This window comes from Theobroma cacao, chromosome 10 (genome assembly GCF_053813885.1).
Source record: "Theobroma cacao isolate CCN51 chromosome 10, ASM5381388v1, whole genome shotgun sequence".
NCBI classification, from domain to species: domain Eukaryota; kingdom Viridiplantae; phylum Streptophyta; class Magnoliopsida; order Malvales; family Malvaceae; genus Theobroma; species Theobroma cacao.
Genome location: NC_142648.1, coordinates 28,006,347 through 28,030,631, shown reverse-complemented (window position 1 = coordinate 28,030,631; position 24,285 = coordinate 28,006,347). Strand labels below are relative to the sequence as shown.

At 35.4% G+C, this 24,285-nt stretch overlaps 5 protein-coding genes across 9 annotated transcripts; 1 reads left to right on the top strand and 4 right to left on the bottom strand.

Annotated features, from left to right (window-relative positions):
• Positions 1–756: 756 nt before the first annotated feature.
• On the bottom strand, positions 757–5,859 carry HEME2 (Uroporphyrinogen decarboxylase). 2 transcript variants are annotated; one of them, XM_007011174.3, is made up of 6 exons: positions 5,437–5,859; positions 4,216–4,337; positions 2,827–2,937; positions 2,381–2,569; positions 1,727–1,852; positions 757–1,427 (listed from the first exon to the last, which is right to left on the bottom strand). In XM_007011174.3, the coding sequence occupies exons 1-6, from the start codon at positions 5,540–5,542 to the stop codon at positions 912–914; spliced, it is 1,170 nt and encodes a 389-aa protein (XP_007011236.3). In that variant the 5' UTR covers positions 5,543–5,859; the 3' UTR covers positions 757–911. The 2 variants fall into 2 exon arrangements, with proteins under 2 accessions (XP_007011236.3, XP_088658606.1); XM_088802480.1 differs by having other exon boundaries at positions 4,216–4,328; positions 5,437–5,705.
• Positions 5,853–7,371, top strand: LOC18587412 (uncharacterized). Its single transcript, XM_088802479.1, has one exon. It carries the CDS (start codon positions 6,005–6,007, stop codon positions 7,187–7,189), a length of 1,185 nt encoding a protein of 394 aa, XP_088658605.1. The 5' UTR covers positions 5,853–6,004; the 3' UTR covers positions 7,190–7,371.
• Positions 7,372–9,833: 2,462 nt separating this feature from the next.
• On the bottom strand, positions 9,834–15,396 carry LOC18587411 (Haloacid dehalogenase-like hydrolase (HAD) superfamily protein). The gene is made up of 11 exons (XM_007011172.3): positions 15,242–15,396; positions 15,014–15,133; positions 14,526–14,594; positions 14,318–14,422; positions 13,927–13,981; positions 13,434–13,507; positions 12,827–12,910; positions 12,601–12,741; positions 12,047–12,112; positions 11,125–11,234; positions 9,834–10,243 (listed from the first exon to the last, which is right to left on the bottom strand). The coding sequence occupies exons 1-11, from the start codon at positions 15,335–15,337 to the stop codon at positions 10,075–10,077; spliced, it is 1,089 nt and encodes a 362-aa protein (XP_007011234.2). The 5' UTR covers positions 15,338–15,396; the 3' UTR covers positions 9,834–10,074.
• A 1,073-nt stretch (positions 15,397–16,469) lies between these two features.
• Positions 16,470–19,243, bottom strand: LOC18587410 (HMG-box (high mobility group) DNA-binding family protein). Of its 3 annotated transcripts, none has more exons than XM_088802631.1 (7): positions 19,091–19,243; positions 18,785–18,943; positions 18,117–18,204; positions 17,935–18,021; positions 17,142–17,189; positions 16,909–16,997; positions 16,470–16,826 (listed from the first exon to the last, which is right to left on the bottom strand). In XM_088802631.1, exons 1-7 carry the CDS (start codon positions 19,171–19,173, stop codon positions 16,769–16,771), a joined length of 612 nt encoding a protein of 203 aa, XP_088658757.1. In that variant the 5' UTR covers positions 19,174–19,243; the 3' UTR covers positions 16,470–16,768. The 3 variants fall into 3 exon arrangements, with proteins under 3 accessions (XP_088658757.1, XP_007011233.3, XP_017984217.2); XM_007011171.3 differs by having other exon boundaries at positions 16,470–16,794; XM_018128728.2 differs by having other exon boundaries at positions 16,470–16,747.
• A 1,819-nt stretch (positions 19,244–21,062) lies between these two features.
• Positions 21,063–23,519, bottom strand: LOC18587409 (WEB family protein (DUF827)). 2 transcript variants are annotated; one of them, XM_018129618.2, is made up of 3 exons: positions 23,170–23,518; positions 22,502–22,841; positions 21,063–22,381 (listed from the first exon to the last, which is right to left on the bottom strand). In XM_018129618.2, exons 1-3 carry the CDS (start codon positions 23,437–23,439, stop codon positions 21,342–21,344), a joined length of 1,650 nt encoding a protein of 549 aa, XP_017985107.2. In that variant the 5' UTR covers positions 23,440–23,518; the 3' UTR covers positions 21,063–21,341. The 2 variants fall into 2 exon arrangements, with proteins under 2 accessions (XP_017985107.2, XP_017985106.2); XM_018129617.2 differs by having other exon boundaries at positions 21,063–22,841; positions 23,170–23,519.
• Positions 23,520–24,285: the final 766 nt, after the last annotated feature.

Sequence of the window (24,285 nt, the reverse complement as noted above, 5' to 3'; positions counted from 1 at the left end):
GGCAACCCCCTCTTTCTGCATACTGACATCATTCAGCATGGCTCAAAGTGACTTTGATCCACCTTTTCCGCTGTAAAGAAGTCCAAATTTTCTCAATCTGATCATCAAAATTTTGTCGTGATGGGATAGAAAAAAGATTGTAATTCCTGTTACAGATTTCTATCTCGTTCTCTCAGACCTTTATGTAGAAGGTAGTGAAGAGCACATGAAGGGAATATTTGACTAAAGTTAGATGAGGCACATGATTAATAACGGACCCCTTCTTTATATTGGAGATTTAAATTAAAGGAATGAAAAGGGCCCCCAGCAATGTCTTGGATGAGAAGGATGCCTCCATATTTAGAGGCACTAGATAGCTCAAACCAATAAAATATTGGCAGGTTCTCTTATAGCAGTGACAGAACAAACACAAACAAACCAAACTTGTCTTAACTTTCCAACTGTTGGTACTCTTCCAATGAATGGTTTGGAACTAAACCTCAACTACTCCCCTCAGCCTTGTCCATATGTACATATATAAGCTAATGCCCATTGGTAGAATATAACTCCATTAGAATAGTAGCAAATAGTAGAAAGAAACTTTGAAAAACTGATTCTGGATTCTAAGTTCATTTTGCGATGAATAGGTTGAACTATGCATCCAAATTCCAAATCCACAACCAGGCATACCTTAACAAATTGAATCAAAGCTAGAATAAGAATGGCAAGGGACAGTGAAGGGAGAGGATAGTCAACTTTTATCTATACTCCCAGACATTAGGAACCGGAGCTGTCAACAAAATTTTATTACTGTAGTATGTTTCTCCAGCATGAAAAACTATAAATACAAAGGAAGAATCAAGGGCTGGAAAAAAGAACCAAAAGATACGTTAACTCTATTCAGTAGGAAATTAGTTAATCCCATATCGTTTTCAGTATCTGATTGCCTTAGCAACCTCAAAGAAATGGGCAACATTTTCCTCAGGTGTACCTACTTTAATCCCATGACCTAGATTCAATACATGTTTCCCTTTACCAGCTTTTCTCACAGTATCATTTATCCGATTGGTGATGAACTCCTTCGAGCCAAAAAGGACACCAGGATCAACATTTCCCTGCACAGCAATATCATGTCCTAGTCGCTTTCTACCTTCGGCCATGTCAACAGTCCAATCTAAGCTAACTACATCCACGCCTGTTAAAGCTAACCTCTCTAACAAGCCCCCAGATCCACTTGCGTAAAGGATTAAAGGAAGATCTGGATGGGTTTGTTTTACAGAGTCTACAATTTGCTTCAAATAGGGCAGGCTGAACTCCTCAAAATCCACTGGACTGAGCTCTGTTGCCCAAGAGTCAAAAATTTGAACCACTTGGGCTCCATTGTCAGCTTGGTATCGAATGTAGTTCGCCATGGAGGTTGCAAATTTCTGAAGCAAAGAATGAAGTACCTGTAGGAAAAAAGTGAGGTCAAAGGAATCCAGTTGATAACATTATTCATAAGTACAAAGGGTAGTTGAGAAATGTTTTGGCAAGCAGAAGAAAAATAAGAAAAAAGAAAAGCAATCGATTTCTGGGAATTAACTTAAGGGGTAGCTGATGGAAACCTTTAATGTAGGTGGCTTTAAGTTTGTGGTTTCAGTTATGGATTAGACACTACTATTTAAAACAAAGCCCAGAAGAAAAAACAAATACAAAAAACTTGACATCCTGTTGGTCCTCAATGCTAGAGAAAGACAAGCAAAACCACCTTGGGTTGAGAGAAAGCCAATCTTTTTATTTTGGTGAAGTTCTTTGATGAACCACCTTCAACCACATATGATGCTAAAGTGAATGGAGCACCAACAAAACCCAGAACAGCAGCTTCGTTATCTACCTGTCAAAGGAAAGAAAGGAGTGAGTTTACATTAGCTTTTGAACTCACTGAATGGCAGGTAACACTAATTAGGCAAGGACATTATCAATGTTTTCTAAGTTCTCAAAGAATCAACCAACATCCTTATATAAAATGATAGAAAATGATAGTAAAACTTAGATAATTACTTGCTTCTGACCACAGATAATTACAGATAATTACTTGCTTATGGGATAATTATTTTGAATTCAAACTTACGTCACATTAAGGCACAAATTCTATTGCAGAGAGACCTAACAGCTAACCTTTCTGTTTGGCAAAATTAAGGTTAGCTAACTTCTCTAATTTAATTAACATTGGATGTTTAACTATATTATTAGTCTGCCATTCCTGCCTGAGAACATCCCAAATGCAGAACTGATTGTATGTGGAAAATATCATATGGTACATGGCCACACATAAATGTTTCACTTATGGAAGAATGAACTGAAAATAATGGGAAAAATAAGACATTCAAATTAGGATACTATGGGAAATGTCAATATAGACCTCTCTTCGCAAGATTGTCAATGCTTCACCAACATATGGAACTGACTCCTCAGGATTGAATTCTCTCACTTTATCAACATCAGCAGCACTGCCTAGAGGATCAAAGATAACCGGACCCTTACCTTTCACAATGTCGAAAGGTATGTTCATCCCAAAGAGAGGAGTAAGAATGTCTGAGAATAAAATCACCTGTCATAATACATGATGATTAAAACAGATTAACAACTTGCAATATGCAAAGAGCAACAAGAATGGGCGGGAGGGGGGGGGGGGGGGGTCGCGGGTGTAGAACATAAAAGTCAACTGAAATTTTTTGATACCCAAAATGTGGAAGGATCGGGTTTTTAACCAACAACAATAAAATAGCAATATAGGGAACAGAACCTACTATCATAAATGTTCATTCAAGAAAAATTATTAGAAGGATTACAAAAAAATTTTCTTACCCCATCAGGCTTGAAAACATTCCATGGCTGCAGTGAAATCTCAACAACAAGATCAACATTTTCTGATCTTTCACGAAAGGATGGATACTTTTCACAGATAATTTGGTAGCTCTACAATATGAAACACTCAAAGTAAGATTTAACTGAAAAAGGAGATGCAATATGAAACCAAACAGCAATGACCTACTCTCTTCTTAGACATACAAAAAGGAGAGATACAAACATGGAACTTACAAGAAATAAACAAAGGATTCAAGTAAAAAAGATCTACATGCATGTGAATCGAAAGTGATATTAAAGATGTCAACAGAGCATAAGATTTGCATAAGGGATAATGTCCTATTTTTAGCCCCAGTACTTTCACACTTATACTAAAACATGTCCAATGTGGCACCTCAACTTTCATTCATGTATCCATCTACCCCAACCCCTTAACACTGTTAACTGAAGTTGATGACATGGCTGTCAACCAACCAAACTGCGACATGTGGCCAAATAAATGCCATGTCACCCATTGGGACCCTTTCCATTTGTACATGTGGCACACACATCACAAAATTTCTTCCAAAGGGATGCACCAGTAATTTTGTGACACATGGCAGTCACATGGTGCCATGTGTTCAAATGGAAAGTGTCCCAATGGGTGACATGACATTTATTTGGCCATATGTCACAATTTGGTTAGTTGACAGCCACTTCATGAGCTTCCATTAAAAGTGTTAAGGGGTTGGCTTAAATTGATTGACAAAATGGAAGTCGAGGTACCACATTGAACATATTTTTAGTACAGACACCACTTTAGAGATTTTCCTAAATTTCAGGGACTAAATAAGACATTTTCCCTTTGCAAAAAGAAGCCTGCAAAGCTAGCATATATAATGCCAACACAAACAATACCACAAAAATATTGGAAAAATATACTTGTCATTTCTGCTTATTTCACAGTAGCATAAAAAGCAAGCTTTTAGATAACTTACTAAAACCTGGCACGTGCTATATGGCTAGTTTTTAAGGAAATTCTCATTCCACTCCATGTAACATACTCTCTCTTTTCTTTTCCTTCCTTTTCTCTTTTTCATTTTTTTTAACGATTAGAACTTGGAAGTTGGACCCTCCTCATAAAGGAGCACTGTGCTAGGAATTTGTCTATACTTTGCCCATACAATCCTCATTAAGTGAAATGTGATATAGCCTACTATTACCCTTCACTTGGATTATTAAAGGAAATCATTGATAAATCTTATTTCTTCTAAAAAAGGTTTGACAGCAGAAACATGAATCAGACATTTAGGAGTTTAGAAGTTACAATCTAGTTATGCAATCACCAAAGTAAATGCAGCAAATGAAAAAAATATTTTCTTTTCAAACCATCACAGATTCAAAACCTGCCTTCATGTACCTCCCTGCTTGCCTCATAAGCCAAACTGGTGGTCGTTCAACATCTTGCCCTCGAACAGCATTGAGCAACAGGGGTTCAACAGTGGCGGTAGCTTTTGGTTCTACTACAGTCCCTAAGTGAGAATTTTACAGATAAAACTTATAAATCCGCAATTTTCAGCAAACTTAGAAATGGTTCGATATGCAGTCAGGCCTGATAAATAACAATAGTTGGGGAATAGAGAACCATCACAATGTATGATTTTGTAAAAGGAAACATGCTGCTCATATACAAAGGGATGCAAATGTAAAGAAGCTGTCAGGACCTGTATGCTGAAATTATAGAAATTGAAGGTAATTTGAACCAGACCAATATTATTCTCACATACAAGGGGATGCAAATGTAAAGAAGCTATCAGGATATGCCACACTGAAATTAAAGAAATTGAAGGTAATTTGAACCAGAAAAATATTATTCATGCTTTCTCAAACAATTATCAATGTCAAACAGGCCACTATAGCCAGATATAGTGTGATCATGATCATGCATTAGTAACAAGCATGCTACTCGAATTTTGTTATATCGCCAGTAATAACAAATAAATCAAGGACAGCAGACATGAACAAAGAACACAGAAGAAAATTCTTTCCAGCTTTTTTCTTCAATTTTCCCCAAGAACACAAAAAAAAAAAAAAAAAAAGAAAAGTCTCAATGCCTTTCTATGCCATGGTTGTTCTCTTTCACAAGAGGGTCATTGTCTTGTCATAGTGTCATGGTTCCATCAAAGCATAGCTAATGGTGATTTCAACACTGTCCTAGTTCTAGCCTTCAGCAATCTTACTCAAAACAACCATTCCCAAGACTTCAGCTAGAACTTATACATTACTAACTAATCACCATCACATCTAACAATGGCTTCTAATTCTCACATCTGATATTAGCCCATTGACATTTCGAGCAACTTTTCGAAAGAGAAGCCCATACATCAAATGAGCTTCATTCACTAAAACCATAATTGCATCTCAATTTGACCCATGAACCCATAATTGCAACATAATAAATAACGCAATTCAGCTTAGACATAGAGGTTCTCAGGCTTAGGCTCCTAACTTTCTAAGATTCCAAAATTTTGACTGGTCTCTTGCCACTCCCACACCAGAAAGCAAACAAACCAAGAAAACATCCAACAAGAATGTAATAGATAAAATGAAATTGGAAAAAAAAAAGAGTACCTCCACGGGAACAGGGGATGAATCTGCGCTTGTGATTGGAAAAAGATGATTTCTTTGGAGGAACAAAAAGAGAAGAAGTGAAGGAAGAAACTGAGCTGCAAGACATTGTTTCTGGGAATCAATTGGAACTGCCTGAAAAGTTTCAGTCTTTGAGTCTGTCTCCGTAGCTGGGTCTCAACTCTCAACTCATCTATAAAGCTGCTCCAAACCCCTGCTGTGTGTTTGACAGGGTTTAGATAGAAAGCAGGATAAGGAAAATGAAAAAATGTAATCTTAGGAGATGTTCCAAAGGCAAAAGTCGTCCTGTCTTTTTTTTGCCACCTCAGTTTTACTTTTTTAATGCTACTTTATTATTTTACTGCCTTATTTACTTGGGTTTATTATTATTATTATTATTTTACATTTAAAAGAAAAAAGAAAAAAACTTTCTATCCCCAAATCTCTCAATCAAAACTACTGCTGAGTTCAGTCCCCTGGCTGTTTCAGACAAGCTGCGAACTTCAAGTCCTTTTGTTCAAACGATCCTCAAAACCAAACCAACGCCCTCCCAGAAGATCTTCCTACAAAAATGAAACGAAAGAAGTGGTCAGAGCTTGAAGAACAAACCCTTTTGTCCAAATACTCTGATCTTCTCAATTCAGGAACTTTATCTAAACTGAAAACCAGAGAGAAAAAGTTCAAGCCTATAGCTGACCATGTTAACTCAGTCCATCATCTTCAAGATCCCATTACTTTTCCTTTCAAATGGTCTTGGCGTGATGTGTCTATTAAGGTTCAAAACATGAGGCACCAGTATTTGGGGGTGAAGCAGAAGATTAGGATTTCAAAGGATGAGTTTAATTGGAAAGATGGTGAGAATCATTGGGAAAACTTTTTGAAGTATAAAGAGGTTTTTGGTGATGTGGAACTTGAAGTTAAAGGGAAGAAAGGAAGTGAAAGTAATGGTAATGGGAGTGATTTGTTTGAGGATTGTTGTGACTTGGGGTTTGAAATTGATAGTGAGGATTTTGAGGAGGAAGAGGAAGACGATGGTGTTGATGGGGATGGGGATGGGGATGATGGTGGTGAGGAGAAGGTAGGGAGTGAGGGTGAGTTTGGAGGAGAGAGGGAATTTGGTGATGTTGGTATTTCTCGGGTTCGAAGATCGAGGAAAGGTTTAGGAGGAAGTAAGGGGTTTGGTTTGCTTGGGACACAAGTTTTGGAGTTGAGAGATGTGGTGGTGAGGAGGGAAGAAAAAAGGAAGGAAAGAGAGTTTGTAAGAGAGAAAGGAGAGATGGAGAGGGAGCAAAAGAGGAGAGAGTTGGAATTTGGCAAGGAGAAGCGATGGAGTGAGAGGGAGGAGAGGGTGGAGGATAGGGAAATGGAGTTGGAGGAAAGGGAGTTGGTCTGGGCTAGGAGGGAGGGTGACAGAAGATTGAGGTTAGAGAAGGAATTGGATGAGGAGAGGAGGAGGAGGAGGAGAATGGAGGAGAAGCGCGAAGAGGAAGAGATGGATTGGAAGGAGAGGTTGGTGGGATTGCAGATTGAACATGAGAAAACAATGATGCAAATGCATATGGATGCATGCCAGAACCAAATGCAGATTCTTGGGGTTATGGCTAGACTCTTTTGTCAGTTTTATGGTTCAGCAAATGATGGATTAGGAGCTGGTTTGGGGGGTTTGCCTCCTCAAGTTTTGCAAAATTTGCAGCATCCTGGAGGTTTAGGTGACAATGTGAAGCCTGATTCCAATTCTCCTTCTGAATTCATCTAGAGTATAATTCAATCACTTTTTTGCATAGTATTGTCGCTGAAGCTCAAACAAAATGTAAAGTTAGTTGACTTTTATTTGTATCTTGGATGTTTTCTGGTGTGATAACTGGATAGAATGAGTTGTTACTCTTAACATCTGTTGCATTGATTTATTATGATATAAAATTATGCAATTTTTCCATAGTCTTGTGATATTCTTATTTCTTCTGATATTTCAATTAATACTTTTTTTGACATTTGCAACTTAAGGTTCCTGATTAGTTGCTTTTTCTTGTTAAAATAGATGATGCATAATGGGCATAGCAAATTGATTGATTATGCTTATTTTAAGGAGAAAGGAAATTATGTTATACGCAACTGAAATAAGTTGTTTTTACTTTCCTCTGCTTATTGTTAAAGCAAAAACATAGCTGCTTTTGTTGTATTTTTTGTCCATTAAGCTTGTGTTACTTTTGGTGCTATATTGTTTAATGTTAGAACAGACTTTTGGTGCTATATTGTTTAATGTTAGAACAGACATACTTTTCATAGGAATTGAATAAGTATTAAACATACAAGAAAGAAATTTAAAAAAGAAAAAAACAACAAAGTGAAAGGAAAATGTGAGATTGTTATCTGAAAGAGATAATAAAAGGAAAAAGTAAATAATTGATGTTGCTTGCCTAAAACTCTGCTTTCGTATGAATAATTTTTCTTACTGGCATTGATTAAGGAATGGACATTACTGATTTCCTTGGGAAGCATGCATGACAATACTTATTTTCTTCCCCATCCACTGCTTTATGCCTTAATCCTTTATGTTTGGTTATTGTGAGGACTCTTGGATGAATGCAATGTTTTCCATGTTTCTTGGTAGTAGCTTGATGTGAAATGCAGCTGAAAGTGCTGTGATGCTTCGGTACTTGAACTGGTAAGCTCTCTCATTAATAATAATAGAAATTGAGCCAGAAATTTCTTGTTTTATTTCATTTGCACAATCCAATTTTAGTTCAACCTAACTTCTATGTCTATGAGTTTTGTGTTTCTGTTCACTGCATTGAGTGCCGTGATGCTGTTAAAAACAATGAGAGAACTTGTCTGAGACATCGAAACATTTGTCTGCATAAGTGTTCTGAAGTGGTAAAATCTAGTCATTTTGACTGATGAGATAAAATTTCTGAAGTCGGCTCATTTTTCATGCTTTAGTTAGCAGTTTTTTAGTTGTCCTGTTTATGAAACAGCTTTTAATTGTTTCTTTTAAGACAATACATTTATCTTTTGGTTTCAGTGTTGATTTTCCTCATGCCTTTCTTTTTCTGTTTGACATCTGCAGTTTCATTGTCTATGAGGGCTTTCGTCTTTGTGGGTGTGTGTGCATTCATGGATGTGAGATTGTCTCTGAGTTTGTGTTTTCACTTGACTGCAATGCTGCAAATAGAGAAATAAGTTTAAGACTAGGAGGAAATTGGCGAAAGAACATGGCAAAAAGAATTGGAAATTAACGGAATTAAACATGGGGAAGTGATGAAATTTGACAGAGGAAAAGTGACGGAGAATGTGGGGCTCCTAGCAGGTTGGGCGAGGTAACTGTTCTTTTAAAAGATGTTCAGATAGAATGTGTATGTGACAAGAAGCCACAGAGGAACGTAATGACAGACGAGAAAAGGGTACTAGAAGAGGATGTAAAGTGGATAGAATTCATGATGAGGTTGCCCATTTGGCACGAGGCTAATGGAAAAATAATATGTATCACTGTCCCCTCAAGCCAATGCAGATTCCTGAGGTTATCACTTGCCTTTCCTTGCAAGCATTTCTGCCTCTTATGATAAGCCTCTGATACAGAGCCAGAAGCTCATTTGTATGCTGAGTAGATGGTAAGTAAACTATTCTTTTTCCTTTTGTTGGTTAATTAAGCTTGTATTAGTGAAGGTCAAGTGATTTTCTTGATATTGGACAGTCTCATATTTAGAATGGTCAGAGAGAATTGTAATGACTTTCATCTTCTTTTACAGTGAATTTTGTCCTGAATTATATGTAATTGTCTTACAGTTTTATCTGAAATTATATGCTTTGTTTACATCCAAATTCAACATTTTTCCTTCCCAATTTCTTGATTCTTGATTATATGAATGTCAACCTAACATGCCAAAAATATGTTAAAGCTACACCAATTAAGAGATCAATGAGGCTGACAATTTATCTGGCTTAAACCAAAATTTATAGGTTTTTGTCTTTAAAAGGATTTCAAGTTCTTATCTGGTGATTAACTTTAAAGGTTGTGATCGAGTTCTGTAATTTATATTTTGAATTAAATAAACTTGAGTTAAAGAAAATATAAATGTCATCAGTCCTGTTGTCAACTTTTGGCCGTGAGACTTATGACATGGCATGCTGCTTTTAGTCCCAGATAAGCAGTGTGATATTTATTAAATATAAAACTTTTTTGGAGCCCTGGTCTTAGAATAAATCCACCCCAGATGTAAGCATGAACATGCAGTGTCCAAAGGTGAAATTGGACCAGAATGCACTTGAAATTCCTGCATGCTAAGCAGTATCATCACTTGGGAGGTTGGAAGAAGAAAAAGCTTTGGCTAAAAGTATTGCAAGGTAAAAACAGTAAAGCCATAATAGTAACCAGGGAAAAAATGAATTATTTTCACTGATCCTGCACAAAATTACAACAGCACTCTGGATTGTCCACAGATGCTCGGTCGTAACATTTATATTTATTGTGAAGTTCCACAGTGATGAAAATTGAATTAACCTATCCACTGTACAATCAGATGAATGATGTATGGCAAAACATATTCCTAACAAGAGTATAAAATGGAAACAACTGTCCTACCCACAATGTTGCTTAATTACAAGGACCAATTTCGAATGAAAGGGAGGAAGGTGAAAAACAAATCAGAATATGGTATCGATTGTAAGCTTCCTTTTCAGAGGAGTTTTCTCTATGATCTGCTTTTGCCGGTCCATGAAGGTAGAACCCTTGTTAGCAAATAATCTTCGAAGATTTATCACTGAAAGCTCGTTGAAGTTAGCAACTGCAAGATCAGCCTGCACCAGATCATACCTGCATGTTTTCATGTCAATCAACTTCTGAATGCATACTTTGTAGGTTTCAGAAGGCTTTCTAACTAAAAGAACAAACTAAATTAAAAGTGCAAAGTTGTGAGAAAACAAGTTCCTTCCTGTCAGATGGTGACTCAAAAAATCAAGCAAGACAAACTAATTAATTTGCCACATCCATTTAAATTGGACCAAATTTGTTACCAAGTAGTAAAGTTATTGCCCAGGTCTCATTTAAGCTGATGTGACAAATTTGCTAACATATCATGCAATGACCTATCAGCTATACTGCCACTGTTCGGTAACGTGCAAGACAACAGTAGATCACCTGCTGTTAAGGCATTCTCCCTACTTTATGTTTGTTTGCTATGGCATTTAACATTTAGGGATCGGTTGTTATTTGACTAAATCTTCTACCTCAGAACATTTTGACATGTAACATGCCTGTTCAAATAACTCTATAGTAAAATGACAATAAGAGTTCAACCCCCAATGAACAGGTCATTTCTTCTTTCCAAATCTCTGCTTGTGTAATTGCACTTCTAGCAACCAAGAATAGTATTTAGAACATAAATAAAAAATTGTTAAATAACTTTTTTTTTTCAAACTATTAACAATTTAACATTCATATATATAAATATACTGAATCCTATATTCTAAATATTAATTTAAAAACTACTCTCAACCATAAAATGCTTAAGTTTACACCCTTTCTTTTTAAAATGTGCTGCCTATAAGCTATAATCGATGTGGTAAGATAGATATATCTCACAATTTCTTGTTAGAAAGGGATAATGAAATATTCGGGTCCAATAATCACATTTGCAATTATAAAGTGTGCATGTAGTAATGATAGCATGTATCTATGTTGCATGAAACACATACGCAGGGTGAGCACCAATCAATGCCACAGCCATCATAGTACAGTTGTGAGCTGCAGTAATACCCCGAGGATCATCCTCAAACACTACACACTTGGATGGTTTACGATCCAGCTGCAAGGAATTAATGGAAGTAAATCAAAAACAGAGAAGAACAAATTAACAAAAAGAAGCTTCTATAATTGACTTCAATAGTGTTTTCTCTGTAGGACATCTATAAACACCCAGACACTTTTAGATTTACAATATAACAACTCAACTACCTTTTCAATAAAATCAATGAGAAATTAAATGCATTCAGATGCATGTGCTTCATCTATATCACAAGAAAACTAAAGCAAAAGGTCTCAAAATTATCCTAACCAAATTGGCATCTATAGTTTTTCTTTCTTTTTGTTTCCTCTTTTTTATCTCTTGCAATTGACATCTATAGTCGCAGCTTCACTGCGTGTCCATGTGCACAAAGAGTCCAACTTTTCCGCAATCGGAAAGCAATGCTTCCAACTGATTCACATATTTCAAGCCTATAATCTGAAATAATCTCAAGCTAGGGCTTCATAAAACAGGTCTCGGTCATGCCAGTTGTGGCTAGTTTGGATAAGTGAACAGACATGACACTTAACTGCCATAGATTGGTTTAAAAGTTCACATACACAGATTGATGGGCAACTTTTCAACATATCCGTAAGACAGTGAAATTCACCTTGTTACTTCAAGGAAACTGAAAATAATATAAAATTTCTGAATATTGCAGTAAACATCTTAAGAAAAGATAAACAAAAATTAAAAAAAATAACTATCAAAGTTGCTCACAGCAATATAACAAATCAATATGTATATCCCAAACTATATTGATAATCCAGAGGACAAAAAATCCAACAATGATAGGTGAGATACATGATGCTGTGATCTTAAATGGACCATACCTTCATAGCTGCTGACAGAAATTTATGAGCCATTGACTCCATACCATCTTCCTCAGAAACTAATCCCTGCATTATGTAATATTATCGTGAGCTGTGAACAATAAAAGAATTTTACTGCAAATGTTATAATTTTATATATGGACTGGAAACATTTTAGGCTGACCGTCTTATCTAAATTGTCGTGAAACCATCATCAGAGGATGCAACAAAAATTATACATTTTTCATATCGAGCATTACACAATGTACATGGTCATCCAAATTTTATTCAATTTTTGCCCCAAATGTAATGGTTTTTACACTAACACAAGAAAGAAAAGAATATACTTTCAACAGGAAAAGTAGAATAGCGGCATCTCTGGACAGAACAAATTGAAGTTTAATTGTATGGAACCAAAGTGGTATACAAATTATATGCCGGTCAAGCTCATAACTGCTATTCTCATGCTATGACATATTAAGCATCACATTCCACTGGGCTTTATAACAAAACTGTACCAAAATTAGTTGCCACCATATAAGAGATACATCAAAAATCTTAGAAAGACAATGAACCTGGAAATACTTCTTGAGGCCAAATCGTTCTAGGGCATCAACCATGTTCCTTCGATCAAGACTTGAAACCACAGCACATGGAATGCGAGCAGTACATAAAGCATCAAGCCATTCTTTTAGCCCATCCATTGGTTTTTCTAGCTGATTGAAGATGAAAGTAGCAATATGGTTTGTTAACTTGAAAGATAAATGTAAAACCCATGAAATTAATTGAACAAGCTCTCACCTTTAGAAGATTATCATAATAAATCTGTAAGAGCCTCGACTTCAATCTATCCACTTCACTTTCTGTAGTCTCCCAGAGTAAGATCTAGAAATTTTTGGAAATTGGTAAGAGACCAAAAAGAAACTAATCAGATTGACAGAAAAGGAACAGATGAATTCATAAGAGATTAATCACGAAAGCTGAACATTAGGGTTAATATTTCAGTTCTTATACATTTAAATTTGCCCAAACCGAGAATCCCTCAACTAATATAGCTTTCTTTTTCATTGTATTTGCTGAAAATGAGATTAAATTTCATGAAAGGATAAACGAAGGCAAAGAAGTACAACAAAACAATTCTAACCAACAAATCTGACACCAAATACAATCACAAGTAAGAACCAATAAATTGATGATAAGATTTTTTGCAACTTTATGGCTCTTCAGAAAACATCACCATGAAACTACCCTTACAAATTACATAATTACTCCTATTGACTTATTACTCTGCCCTCTGAGTCATAGAAATAAAACATCAGAATACATCCTAAGAAAGTATGTGTCAAGCTTAAATAGCTATATATCACAAAACATAATCCAAATAATAAAAGACCACGAACTGCCAAACCTTACGCAATACATGATCAGCACCTGCAGAAAGCATCAACCTTTGAAAATCACCCTCATTAGGAATCTCCTTTCCTGCACAAATTCAACAAAGAAACATTGGGATCTACATGGCAACAAAATTTATAATTCAAAAGCTGACTTCAAGCTTAATTAGCAAAAAGTAACTAAATTCAATTCAAGCTAGCGATTCAACTTAGCTAAGATACTCCTCCATTATACAGGAAAAAAAAAAATTCAAGCCCCTATTCAAGCTTACAGTTGATTTTGATGTTCATAAATCTGAAAGTCATCTTTAACTGTTACGAAGGCACTTAAAACATTTAGAAGATGACCTATCAGACAAATATTGACAATAGCTAATAAAGATTCTCCCATCATCTTTACAAGGTTATGAAGAACAAAATACACAAAAACCATTAAAACTCATCCAACTATCCTCTATCCCCTAGCACTGAATTATAAACACATATATGGGAAGAATGGATACATACCCTCTTCAAAGGCAAGTTGTTTCCAGGCATTTAACTTCAGGGCTCGAGTATCTGACTGAAACATGCCAAAAATGAAATCACATGACATAAAGCAAAATATGCGTGTTAAAATTCAATTTAGCATATTAAGGTGCTTCCATCTAACACACCACTGCATGAAAAGTTTCAAGCATAAACCCAAGTACCTTATTAAAAGAGAAATGAAGCTGAAAAAGTATTTGTCATGATAGTCATTTATATCCTAGTATCTGGTCAAGACTGTTATATCACAAACTTAAGTACTATATATGATCCCAAATCAACAGGAAAAGTATACATAAAAGGTCGACCAAAAGTATATATATCTATGATCATATGACTCTTTGTGAGATGGAAAATATTTAAGACTTACCACGACATTATCCCAAGAGAAAATGAGACCATAAGCTTCATCTGGTTTCATGGCATAGCGAATTCGCTTAAGAAAACCTTCTTGTAATCTATCATTCAAGTAATCCTATTCAAACCGAAAGTTTAAAACACGTAAGCCAATAAGACAGGCATTCATTGAAAACTCTGATAACCAGTCAGCTGAGTGCAGGGTCACTTAAATTCCTTACCACATCAACCTTTAAGGGCCCGTCCAGCCTAAAAGTCTCAAAACCTTCTCCATACTCAGCTCCAATTGCCTGAAGGCAAAACAAACAAGAACAAAACCATAAAATTTATCAACCAAAAAAATTAACACACTAAACCCAGAACTGCTCTTCTCTCTAAATTCACAGAATTTACCAAAAACTATCTTCATTCGCTCAGGAAAAAAACACACATGTACCACAAACCCAGATATCAAAACTGCAACTTTTTAAGTAATACCACATTAATTCACCCAAAACAATAAAAAAACAAGTAAAAAAATGCCCTGAAAAATCCCCAAAAAAGAGAGAGAAAAAAGCTTGCACGAAAATATATTATTGGCCAAATATCTCCTTTCCCATGAGAAAATTCACAAAAACCCCAGATATAAAAATTAGCATTTTTTCAACACATAACAAACAAGTAAAAAGAATCCATGAAAAATACTACAAAATAAAAGAGAAAAGGGTACCTCTTGCATGAAGAGCTTGTTGGGTTTAACTGGAAAACCATTAACAGAGCCATTTCCATCAAACCCACTTGAGTTTTTGATCACTAAACGATGTTGAACCAAGTTTAACCGCTTTGATTTCTGTTCAAAAAATAAAAAAACCAAGCAATAATTATCAACAATAAAATTCAATAAACCACTTAAAAGGGTCACCAAAAATGGGGAAAAAAAGAAATAAAAAAAACAAACCGATAATATTAGCTTTGAAGGAGAGAGTGAGTGAGAGAAACATAAAGAAGGTCTCAGTTGAAGTAAAGGGGAAGAGCTTCTCATATTAGTGTTCATTCTTTTGGGCTCCAAGGCTTACAGCAAGAGATGATGAAACAAGGAGGGCTTTATAAACCCTTTTTTTTTCTTTTTTATTTTTTGGTGTAAGGTTCATGTGGATGTCACGTGATTGTCATGTTAAGCTCAGACCACTAAAATGGAAACTTACTATTTTGGATTTATTTATTTTTACAATTTTTGGATTTATTTTCTATAAATTTTCTTTTGGCCCCAGTATTTAAATTAAAGGAATTTTTGGATAAAATAAATTTTTTTTAATAATTGGCTTAAGTTAAATATCAAGAAATTTCCTTTTAATTTACTTACTTTTATCGATTTAGACGAAAGTTTTTCCATAAAATTTACAATTAAAATTTAATAATAATAAATTATTAAAATGATATAATTGCATATAGTAACTTGTGATGAATAGTGAAAAATTTATGGACATTTTTAGTTAATATAGTCATTTAAATAAATATTAAAATTTAAATTTTTTTTATATAACAATGGTAATGGCATGAAAAATTTATTGACATTTTTAATTAATATATTTATTTAAATAAAATATTAAAATTTAAATTTTATTATATAACAATGGTAAGGCCATAAGAGAAATACTCATTGGTAGCTTCAATTTTGAACCCTTAGAAAATTGGATTTAAGAGATCAAAAAGTTCAATAAACCCGACATTGAATCCGAATTGATTAAAAAATCAGATTCAAATCCGAAATAATTTGAACTCAAATGACCTAAATCCGAAACAATATGAATAAGAAATGACTTGAGCCCTAGATTGATCTATCCCAAAGTTGTAATAACCCGAACTTAACACTAATAATGCAAAATTTAATTATCAATTTCATTCTAACCCAACCTCAAACTTAGAATGACCCGAATCTAAAACAATCCGAACTCGTAAACGGAGCACGGAATGATCGACCGGAACCCGCTGCTCAGTCTTTTGCCACCTCTATCATCAGATATTATCACAAATCTAAATTCATACCTAAAATGATTTGAGAGAAAGAGAGGGAGTGAGGGAGGGAGGGAAAGCTTCAACTTGCAAAAAGGTGCTTTGAATATATTTGTATGAAAGAGATATTCTGAGAGGAATATTACAAAACAAAAATATGGACAAAAAAATGCTTCCTCTCAACCCTTCAAGTGTGAAACTCCCCCTTCAACCATGCCAAGTAACAAAACCAGATACCAATCTGTTAGAAAAGCTAAACTCCTACAACTACTTTACAATAGCCAAATGACTTGCCTTTACAAAATGATGAAGTGGCAAAGTTTTTCCACCACTGCCAAGTGTGATAATCCCCATTGACATTAAACAAAAGGTTTGACAAAATGGGAACCTTTTAAGTTCAGTCCTCAGCTTGAGCTGAAGTGCTCAAGCGGTCCCTGATTGCTGCATTTCCCTGCTTTATGAAGGTCATAACTTAGTAATGCTGAGCACAACATAGGACTGCACTTATGTTAGTTCTGAAGGAAGTCAAACTGAAAAGTAGAAGTACTTCACTTAAACCTATCTTCCATATGATTACAGTTATGTTAGATATGCAGAAAGAATGAAAAGTACCATTCTGTCGTGTTTAAGCTCTCGAGTCCTCCAGACTGGTAAGGTTCATCATTATCAGATGTCCCATAGTACTCACTGTCTTCATAGAACTGTAAATTCCATGAATAAGAAATGATAAAAAAACAGCATGCAATTACTTCGTTAAAAAACGATTAGAATCAGGCAGATATAAATTTATTCACTTGCCCTGTTATAAATATTCATGATGTTTTCTGAGCCACAAATATACAAACCTGATCAAATTTCCCAACCATTGCTGAATCAGCCTCATCATCATCCACCTACAGAAGAAAACCTCATTGCTAAAGCTTGACAACATTAGATATGGATGAATAGATGCAAAGGGTTATGTTATTTTGGACAATCAATATACTGACTTCCTAGTTCAGAAAGCAAAGGAATTAGGCTCAAGAAACCATGAGGGAGAAAGATTTTGATAAGCCAATTTATCAAGAAAAATCAATGGCTAGGGAGTGCATGAAAGCCTCATCAAGCAACCATATAGTTGCAACATAAAAAACAATGAAACAGAAAAGTGATTTCATATACTGATTTTTACTCTTCTGGGCAAAAAAAAAAGGAGAGAGACAGAGTCTTACTAAAACAAACATTTAAATGGATAAGCAATTATGATGACAAAACAATGTTGGAAGAAACTGAATAGTAACATAAATTATGTAAAGATGGGAAGACCATGGTGTCCAAAATCACACATCTTTGCATAATCATGTCTTAGTAGGGCCTATCCCTTTTTTTCAATATCTATCTTGTGAATGGAATTTGACCCTAACAACATTGTCCCTTAACAAGTGAATCACAGCCGATAACAGAACAAAACAGAATTCACAAACAACTTCCCGTTTCAGAATCTACGCAACAAGTTCAGTGACCAAGCATTCAAAGGCTACCCACAATTTGATGGAAAGAACAGAAATTGATTACACCAATTATGCCAAGAAAGTATTGATGTTGCTCTAGACACAGTTTAAATGAAATTTATATCCATAAACTCTCAAGTCCAATTACCTCTTTAACATTTTTCTCCTCTTCAATCACATTTTTTGTGTAGGCTGAGTTCACCTTTTCAGCTTGAGTAACATAAGGTTGCCTCTCCTATAAAGAATAATACAAAAAGGTACAGACATTAAATACAAGATACCAACATACAACTTCGTAGGATTAGCAACAACATATGGGATGACCATTACCTCCTTGCACATATTTTTCCAAGTCTCAAAGCCCCTTCTTTCACTATCAATCAAATTTCCATTCTTGTTGTCCATCATAAAGCTTTCCCTAGGAAACCCACCAAAACAGAAGCATAATTCAATTTAGTTTGTACTACCGTTTAACTATATATTGGTCATGCAGCTGCTTGTTTAGCTCCTTTATAGGATCTCACTTCTTTCTAGATCAAGTTTCTTACCAACCAAGCAGAATCTCAAATATGATTAACTGATGGTATGTAAATAAGGACTCATAACCAATTATAGTAACAAATTAATAAACAAAGAATCAGATTCGAATCCTGCCTCCTCCAAAGTTGTAACTTTGAAGACAAATTTGGCAGACATATACACAGTATGCTACAAATACGAACTACAAAGTACATAAAGACAACCAATCCTACGTGCATATATAAGCATAGATTTCAATCTACTCAACAATCTACAATAAATAAAGAGTAAATATGACACAAAAGCAAAGGAAAAAGGTATGCATATGCATGGCCTAATAGTCTACAAAGTTAAGGTTTAGGTTTGAATCCCTGTCGTTAGACTTTCTCATATATACCGAAACAGAGCAATCAAAAACAAAAAATGGATAATATAGACGAATGACAAGTAAAGAAAGGAATCAGAATTAAGAAGTTTACATGAAAATACTAAAAGCTGATCTGGGTTGCCAAGGAACCATCGGTTTGACAACATTTTGAGTTCCAACAATGCCCTTAAACCTCTTCAGTTCTTTCTTCTCAGTCCCACATTCGTGCATGTCAGCCAAAGCGATTGCCACCATTTCACCACAAACATCACTTCAAGATTCAAAATACGTTACAATATCAAGAACCCAAACCTCAAAATCACCAAAAATGAAGCTTTGAAAAACCAATGATCATTTGATCAGAAAAAGCAATGTCTTTTAGTATATGTATGAATATGGGAATATGAGTACATATTACCACTTCTCAAAGGCGCTACCATCAGGGGCACGGCGTGGGACAGTAGCATGGACCCTTTTGCGGGTTCTCGGGTGATTCACCATTAAAGCTCCACTTTCAAGCTCTGCAACTTTCTCCACTTTTTATGTAAAACAAATTAAATAATAATAATAATAAGCAAACAATGGTCACGCATCATTTAGTAGTGGAAGTGTGGAACACGGAAAAGCACTCTCTTTTTGCTCATCGCCTTCGTGGGTGTTGCTATCATACGCCCATGGTGATGTTTTGCTACAGACATTCTTTTGGTCCTTGGATTACTACACTCTAGTTTTTGTGTTTATCAATTAACACCTTTAATTCCCAATTTCAATGTCTTATTAAATTACCATATTAAGTTAATTTAATATTAAATTTTGTTAAATATATTTATCCTTTTTAAAAAAATTAACATGTAATCGTCTGTAGAGGCATCAAAACAAAACCGAATAAAAAATATTCGAACCTGATCAAATTATTATTGATTAAAAAATCAAAAACTCGAATTTAAATAAATCTTCAAAACAATTTAAACTCGAGATCAATTCATCTAAAATCGTAATAATTTAAACTTAATATTAAAATACAAATATTTAATTATCAATTTCTTTCTAACTCAAACTCGTAATAACCAAAACAAATTTTTATTTCAAAATCCTTGAACTTATTATAACCCGAACTCGAAAAGACCAAATAAATATGGAAAAGGACACAAAAAAGAAAATATGAGGGTCTGAATTGTATTTATACCATAGACTTCTTTTCCGAGTTCGGCGCAAGTTAGAGTAGTTGCTAAAATGTACTCAACTATTTTTGCGCGGGAAGGAAAATGAATTCCACCAACGGTGTAGAAAATTAAAGCGAAAGAATTCCATTTCCCGCGGTAAAAGAGAATTTGGAAAATCTAATCACCACAAAATAAGGACACACAAATCACAAGATGACACGTAAGATTTATTGCCTCTCAAGTTTTAGACGTGTCAAATAATGATTGGATAAATGAAATAAAATCAGTCTAATTGTGGGGACATTACTTTTAGTTTAAAGTATAATTATTATTAAATAAAAATATTTCACGATAATTATAAATTCATAAATCAAAATACGTTGTATAATAAAAAATTATCACAGAACATATATTTCGAAATTTTTCATCAAACTCGACATAGCAATCATTATTAAGTGGGCTTATAAATGTTTTATGACTTACTTAGATAATTTTAATTACTTATTATATCTTAATTTGTCGAGTTACAAATCTCGTGATAAAAATATTTAATATAATGATTGATCAAACTCAACCTATTTTCAAAGTCGATTTAATTTATTGATTATGAAATTTTCTTAACAATTTGATACGTATTTGTTTAAGTCTGTAAAATATATTTAAAAAATAATTATTTAATAATTAAGAGGATACTTGACAATTTATAAATCCGTTTATGAATTTAAAAAACTCTATGTAGATATATAGAATAATAATTTTGGATAATAGCATTGTAATTATGGTCATTTCTCTCTCTCTTTTGTTATTTTGTATTTGAACATTTGATTAGATGATTGATATAAATTGCCTTAGTCAATGAGTAAGGTTAGAATTTGTCCTTCCTTTTGATAAAGAAAAAAAACCTATAGTGATTGCTCATTATGATATTAGAACCAAACCCAATTGACTTCTCTAATTCTTTCACCTTAAAGATTTCATTAGCTCTAATTATTACCAATTATAGCTTTCATGTTAATTTTCAATAAAGAAAAGATTATAACCAATTATAGCTTTCATGTTCTCTTTATGTTTCCCCATTAATCATAGTTCCAACCCACTCAATTTTCAGCACTAAATTTGCATGAATATCAGTCTGCCACCAGTAATCAACTGTGTTTGAAACTATGCCAGCAACATGAAGGAAAAGACAAAATGGGAGGAATGGAAAATAGTTGCCAAGCAAAAGAATTCATCACCATTTCAATGCCTTGTTTTGATATAGATAACATGAGATTCCAGGGCCCCCATCAATACATTTCAGGGCTGATTGCAGAACACATGGATACATATAAATTTATAGAACACCTTTACAGCAGAGGAAGGTTTCAAACCAGATGCCAACAAACATGAAATGAATCACCCAAAAACAACACAAACAAATTGGAGCAGACAGGATATAATATAAAAAAAAATGTTTGTATATGACCACAGATTACCAATTTGGTGGGTACCATTTATTCTATTGTATCACATTGTGTTTAAAGCTTGTGGTTTCTTCTTGCTTTGCTTTGCCAATGGGAGAGATATGTGGATGAACCCAAACTTTCTGCGCTGGGTGAAGTACTGCTTGGGATTATCCCCGTGATCTTTTTGATCAGGTTTAGGAGGAAATGTCAGGTCTTCCCTTAGTTCATGAAGCATTTGGCTCAGAGCTACCTTTTGCCTTTCGGTGTGGCCTTCATTATTAGGCCTTCTCACAGCACAGTCTTCAGGAGTAACTTGTTTCCTGCTCAAGATATCCCTCATTGAAACTGTTGGCCTTAAAACAGGCTTTGTTTCATCATCCATTGTTGGGTTTTGATTGTTCAGATCATGCAATGGAGATCGCGGAAGATGCTGATGAGGATGATGTGGTGGATGGAAATTGTTGATCTTCGTAGCAGTATACATTACCTGTTTTTTCTGTTCAGGCTCTGGAATCCATCTCCTGAGAGCCTCTTCAGCATCAAGTTGCTTCCTGCTTGCAATTTCCACTCTGTTAAGAGCCTCTTCCAATACTTCTTTACTGTGTTTAACTTCTTCTGAAGCTTCCTCCAGCTTCCTCAGGATTGCAAGTTTGGAGATATTTTCTTCAGCAAATTTATGCATAGCATGAATTGCTTTCCTGCTAGAAACTTCTTCTGCCCTTTGAACTTTCGGGGTCCGAGGTGATGGCACCGGCTCTGGCAAGGAAAATCCTGACGAGTTCTCATTGCTTGACAAACCCTTCATCCCAGTGAGGGCATTCATTTCAATAAGAGCAAGAGCCTCTGCTGCCCTGGCTGCTTCCTCCATCTTCTTGGCTGCAACCCACCTCATTTCAGCAGTTTTTATACAGGGCTTGTTCTGCTCATTCCCTGGCAGTGGCATTGGCTTTGCAGGATCAACCATTCTCTTAAACTGCTCAGGCTTGGAATTGTTGTGTAAAGGCGGCCTTAAAATGCTTGGAGAATTCTCAAAATTCCCATTGTTGGCAATCTGCGGCTTCACCCTCACCTGTTTTAGCTCCTCCTCTAGAGATGCCACCCCTGCAAACTTAGAAGTTAGCCTCTCACGGGTCTTTTCAAGTAAACTTTTCTCTTTCTTCATTTTCTTATTTAGAGACTCAACAGAAGTTTGAATCACCCCAAGATCATTTATAGTTTTACCAAGGTTCAGTTTTGCCTGTTTCAACTCCATCAAGATCAAATCAGGAGACGAAACCAGGCACGGACTCGAACTCCCGATCCTGATCTGTTCATAGTGTTCCTTGTTCATTTCTTTGATAGCAGGAGCAGGCATGTGCTGCTCATCCGAGTTCAAGTCTGGAGTGGTCATGCATTTCAGAGCTTCATTCTGGAGCTGTCTCTTTAGCTCTTCCACAATCCTTTTTGTTGTCCCCAGCTCTTCAAGCACATCAAGGGTCTCCAATTCTTTCACAATCAGATCCTTCTCCAACTCTGCTGCTTGCTCCTCCACTTTCTTTATGTCGAACTCCTCAATCCCATGCTGCTCAATCACAAATTCTCATGCCTATCAGAAACACATTGCCAAGAACAAGAAAAAACAGACAACAAAGTAGATAGAAAAATTGAACTTCCCATGCTCTTACACACACATTCTATGTATAAATGTTACTTATAATCTAGACAACCACAAACTTACCTATGAATATGTCCAAAACCATGAACAGGAAATACAAATTAAAATAAGAAAACCATGTTTTTGTTTATAATTAGCTAATTTGGGGACTACATGCATATATTCCACAAAGACAAACCAGACCTTTCTTACATCATAGTCAAACCAAAAGCAGAAAAAAAATAAATACACTTACATATGCCTCTCCAAACTTGTACAACGGCACCCAAGGTCCACTGCCACCAAACCGGGTCACAGCCTCCTTAACTGACCCGAAAGGCGGTGAGGTGTCAATCTCAGCCCTCCAATTCACCCTCCTTATTCCAGGGTTTGGGTCCCCGCCCGGAGCACGACATGTCTCAGTGCAAAACCCGAAGTTCTCGGAGCCGGACTCGGGCCTCACCTCCCGGATTCCAGGTGTACCCGGAACCCCTTCCATGGGGGAGTCTTGAGGTTCTGCTGACATTGCATATATGCAACAACACAAAATAAAATGTTAATTAATGGTGAATGTGAATGTGAGTGTAATGCAAAGAGGAAAGGTGTCCTCTCTTTAAAGGGTGTGCAATTTTAGCTTTAAAGATGGCCAAAAGGAAAAGCTACATTATGAGAAATCAAGAATTCTAGAGGTGAGTTTGTTATGATTGTGTCCATAGTCCCACTAGGTGAAAGAGAGAGAGAGAGAGAGAGAGAGAAAAGGTGGCAAAGTGAATTTTTTTTTCCTTATTTTTTTTCTTGATTTTTCCCCTTTTTTGAGGATTCAGTGAGGATGAATGTTGTAGTGTTAGTGACGTGCTTGATGGGTATTGGTTGTTTTGATGATGAGTCAGAGTTGGGGGCTTCAAGGTTTGGGAGTTTGGACCAATAGTAACTCAACATATCAGACTGCTACCATGAGATTGGATTTCCATGCAAGGGTTGATTTGTCTATGCCTTTGGCCGTTGATTGCGGTTTTAAGGAAAAGTATATTGGGAATTGCAGTTTGGTAAGGCTTTATGGGAAGGAAAGGCCAAGTCTAATCAAAATCATGCAAGTAAACGACGACGTTTGCGTAAAATTGAAGAAAATTATATTGACATTTGACAACACATCATAAATAGAATCCAAATCTCCTGTTCCCATACCCGTACCCTAACACTCGAAACAAAGCCAAGCGCTATTTTTCGACTGTTCTCTTTATACCTGTTTACGATTGAATCTAATAAAAAATTTAATTTTCTTTTAACAAGTTAAAATTTAAAACCAAACAAAAATTACACGTAATTTATTTTAAGAGTCGGAGCACGAAAAGAGCCAGTAAATGAGGGCGCG

Excerpts from the sequence above, each read along its gene's own strand:
- HEME2 (XM_007011174.3), bottom strand. The coding sequence starts at position 5,542 with ATGTCTTGCAGCTCAGTTTCTTCCTTCACTTCTTCTCTTTTTGTTCCT. Across the intron at positions 2,938-4,215 it reads AAGCAGGGAGGTACATGAAG|AGCTACCAAATTATCTGTGA; the intron begins GCAGGTTTTGAA and ends TTCATATTGTAG. Across the intron at positions 2,570-2,826 it reads ATGTTTTCAAGCCTGATGGG|GTGATTTTATTCTCAGACAT; the intron begins GTAAGAAAATTT and ends GTATTATGACAG.
- LOC18587412 (XM_088802479.1), top strand. The coding sequence starts at position 6,005 with ATGAAACGAAAGAAGTGGTCAGAGCTTGAAGAACAAACCCTTTTGTCC.
- LOC18587411 (XM_007011172.3), bottom strand. The coding sequence starts at position 15,337 with ATGAACACTAATATGAGAAGCTCTTCCCCTTTACTTCAACTGAGACCT. Across the intron at positions 14,595-15,013 it reads ACAAGCTCTTCATGCAAGAG|GCAATTGGAGCTGAGTATGG; the intron begins GTACCCTTTTCT and ends TTTTGCCTTCAG. Across the intron at positions 14,423-14,525 it reads GGCCCTTAAAGGTTGATGTG|GATTACTTGAATGATAGATT; the intron begins GTAAGGAATTTA and ends CGGTTTGAATAG.
- LOC18587410 (XM_007011171.3), bottom strand. The coding sequence starts at position 19,173 with ATGGTGAATCACCCGAGAACCCGCAAAAGGGTCCATGCTACTGTCCCA. Across the intron at positions 18,205-18,784 it reads TCAGCTTTTAGTATTTTCAT|GGAAAGCTTTATGATGGACA; the intron begins GTAAACTTCTTA and ends TGGGTTTCCTAG. Across the intron at positions 16,998-17,141 it reads TGGTTGGGAAATTTGATCAG|TTCTATGAAGACAGTGAGTA; the intron begins GTTTGTATATTT and ends TGGAATTTACAG.
- LOC18587409 (XM_018129617.2), bottom strand. The coding sequence starts at position 23,439 with ATGTCAGCAGAACCTCAAGACTCCCCCATGGAAGGGGTTCCGGGTACA. Across the intron at positions 22,842-23,169 it reads ACAAGTTTGGAGAGGCATAT|CATGGGATTGAGGAGTTCGA; the intron begins GTAAGTGTATTT and ends GTGATTGAGCAG.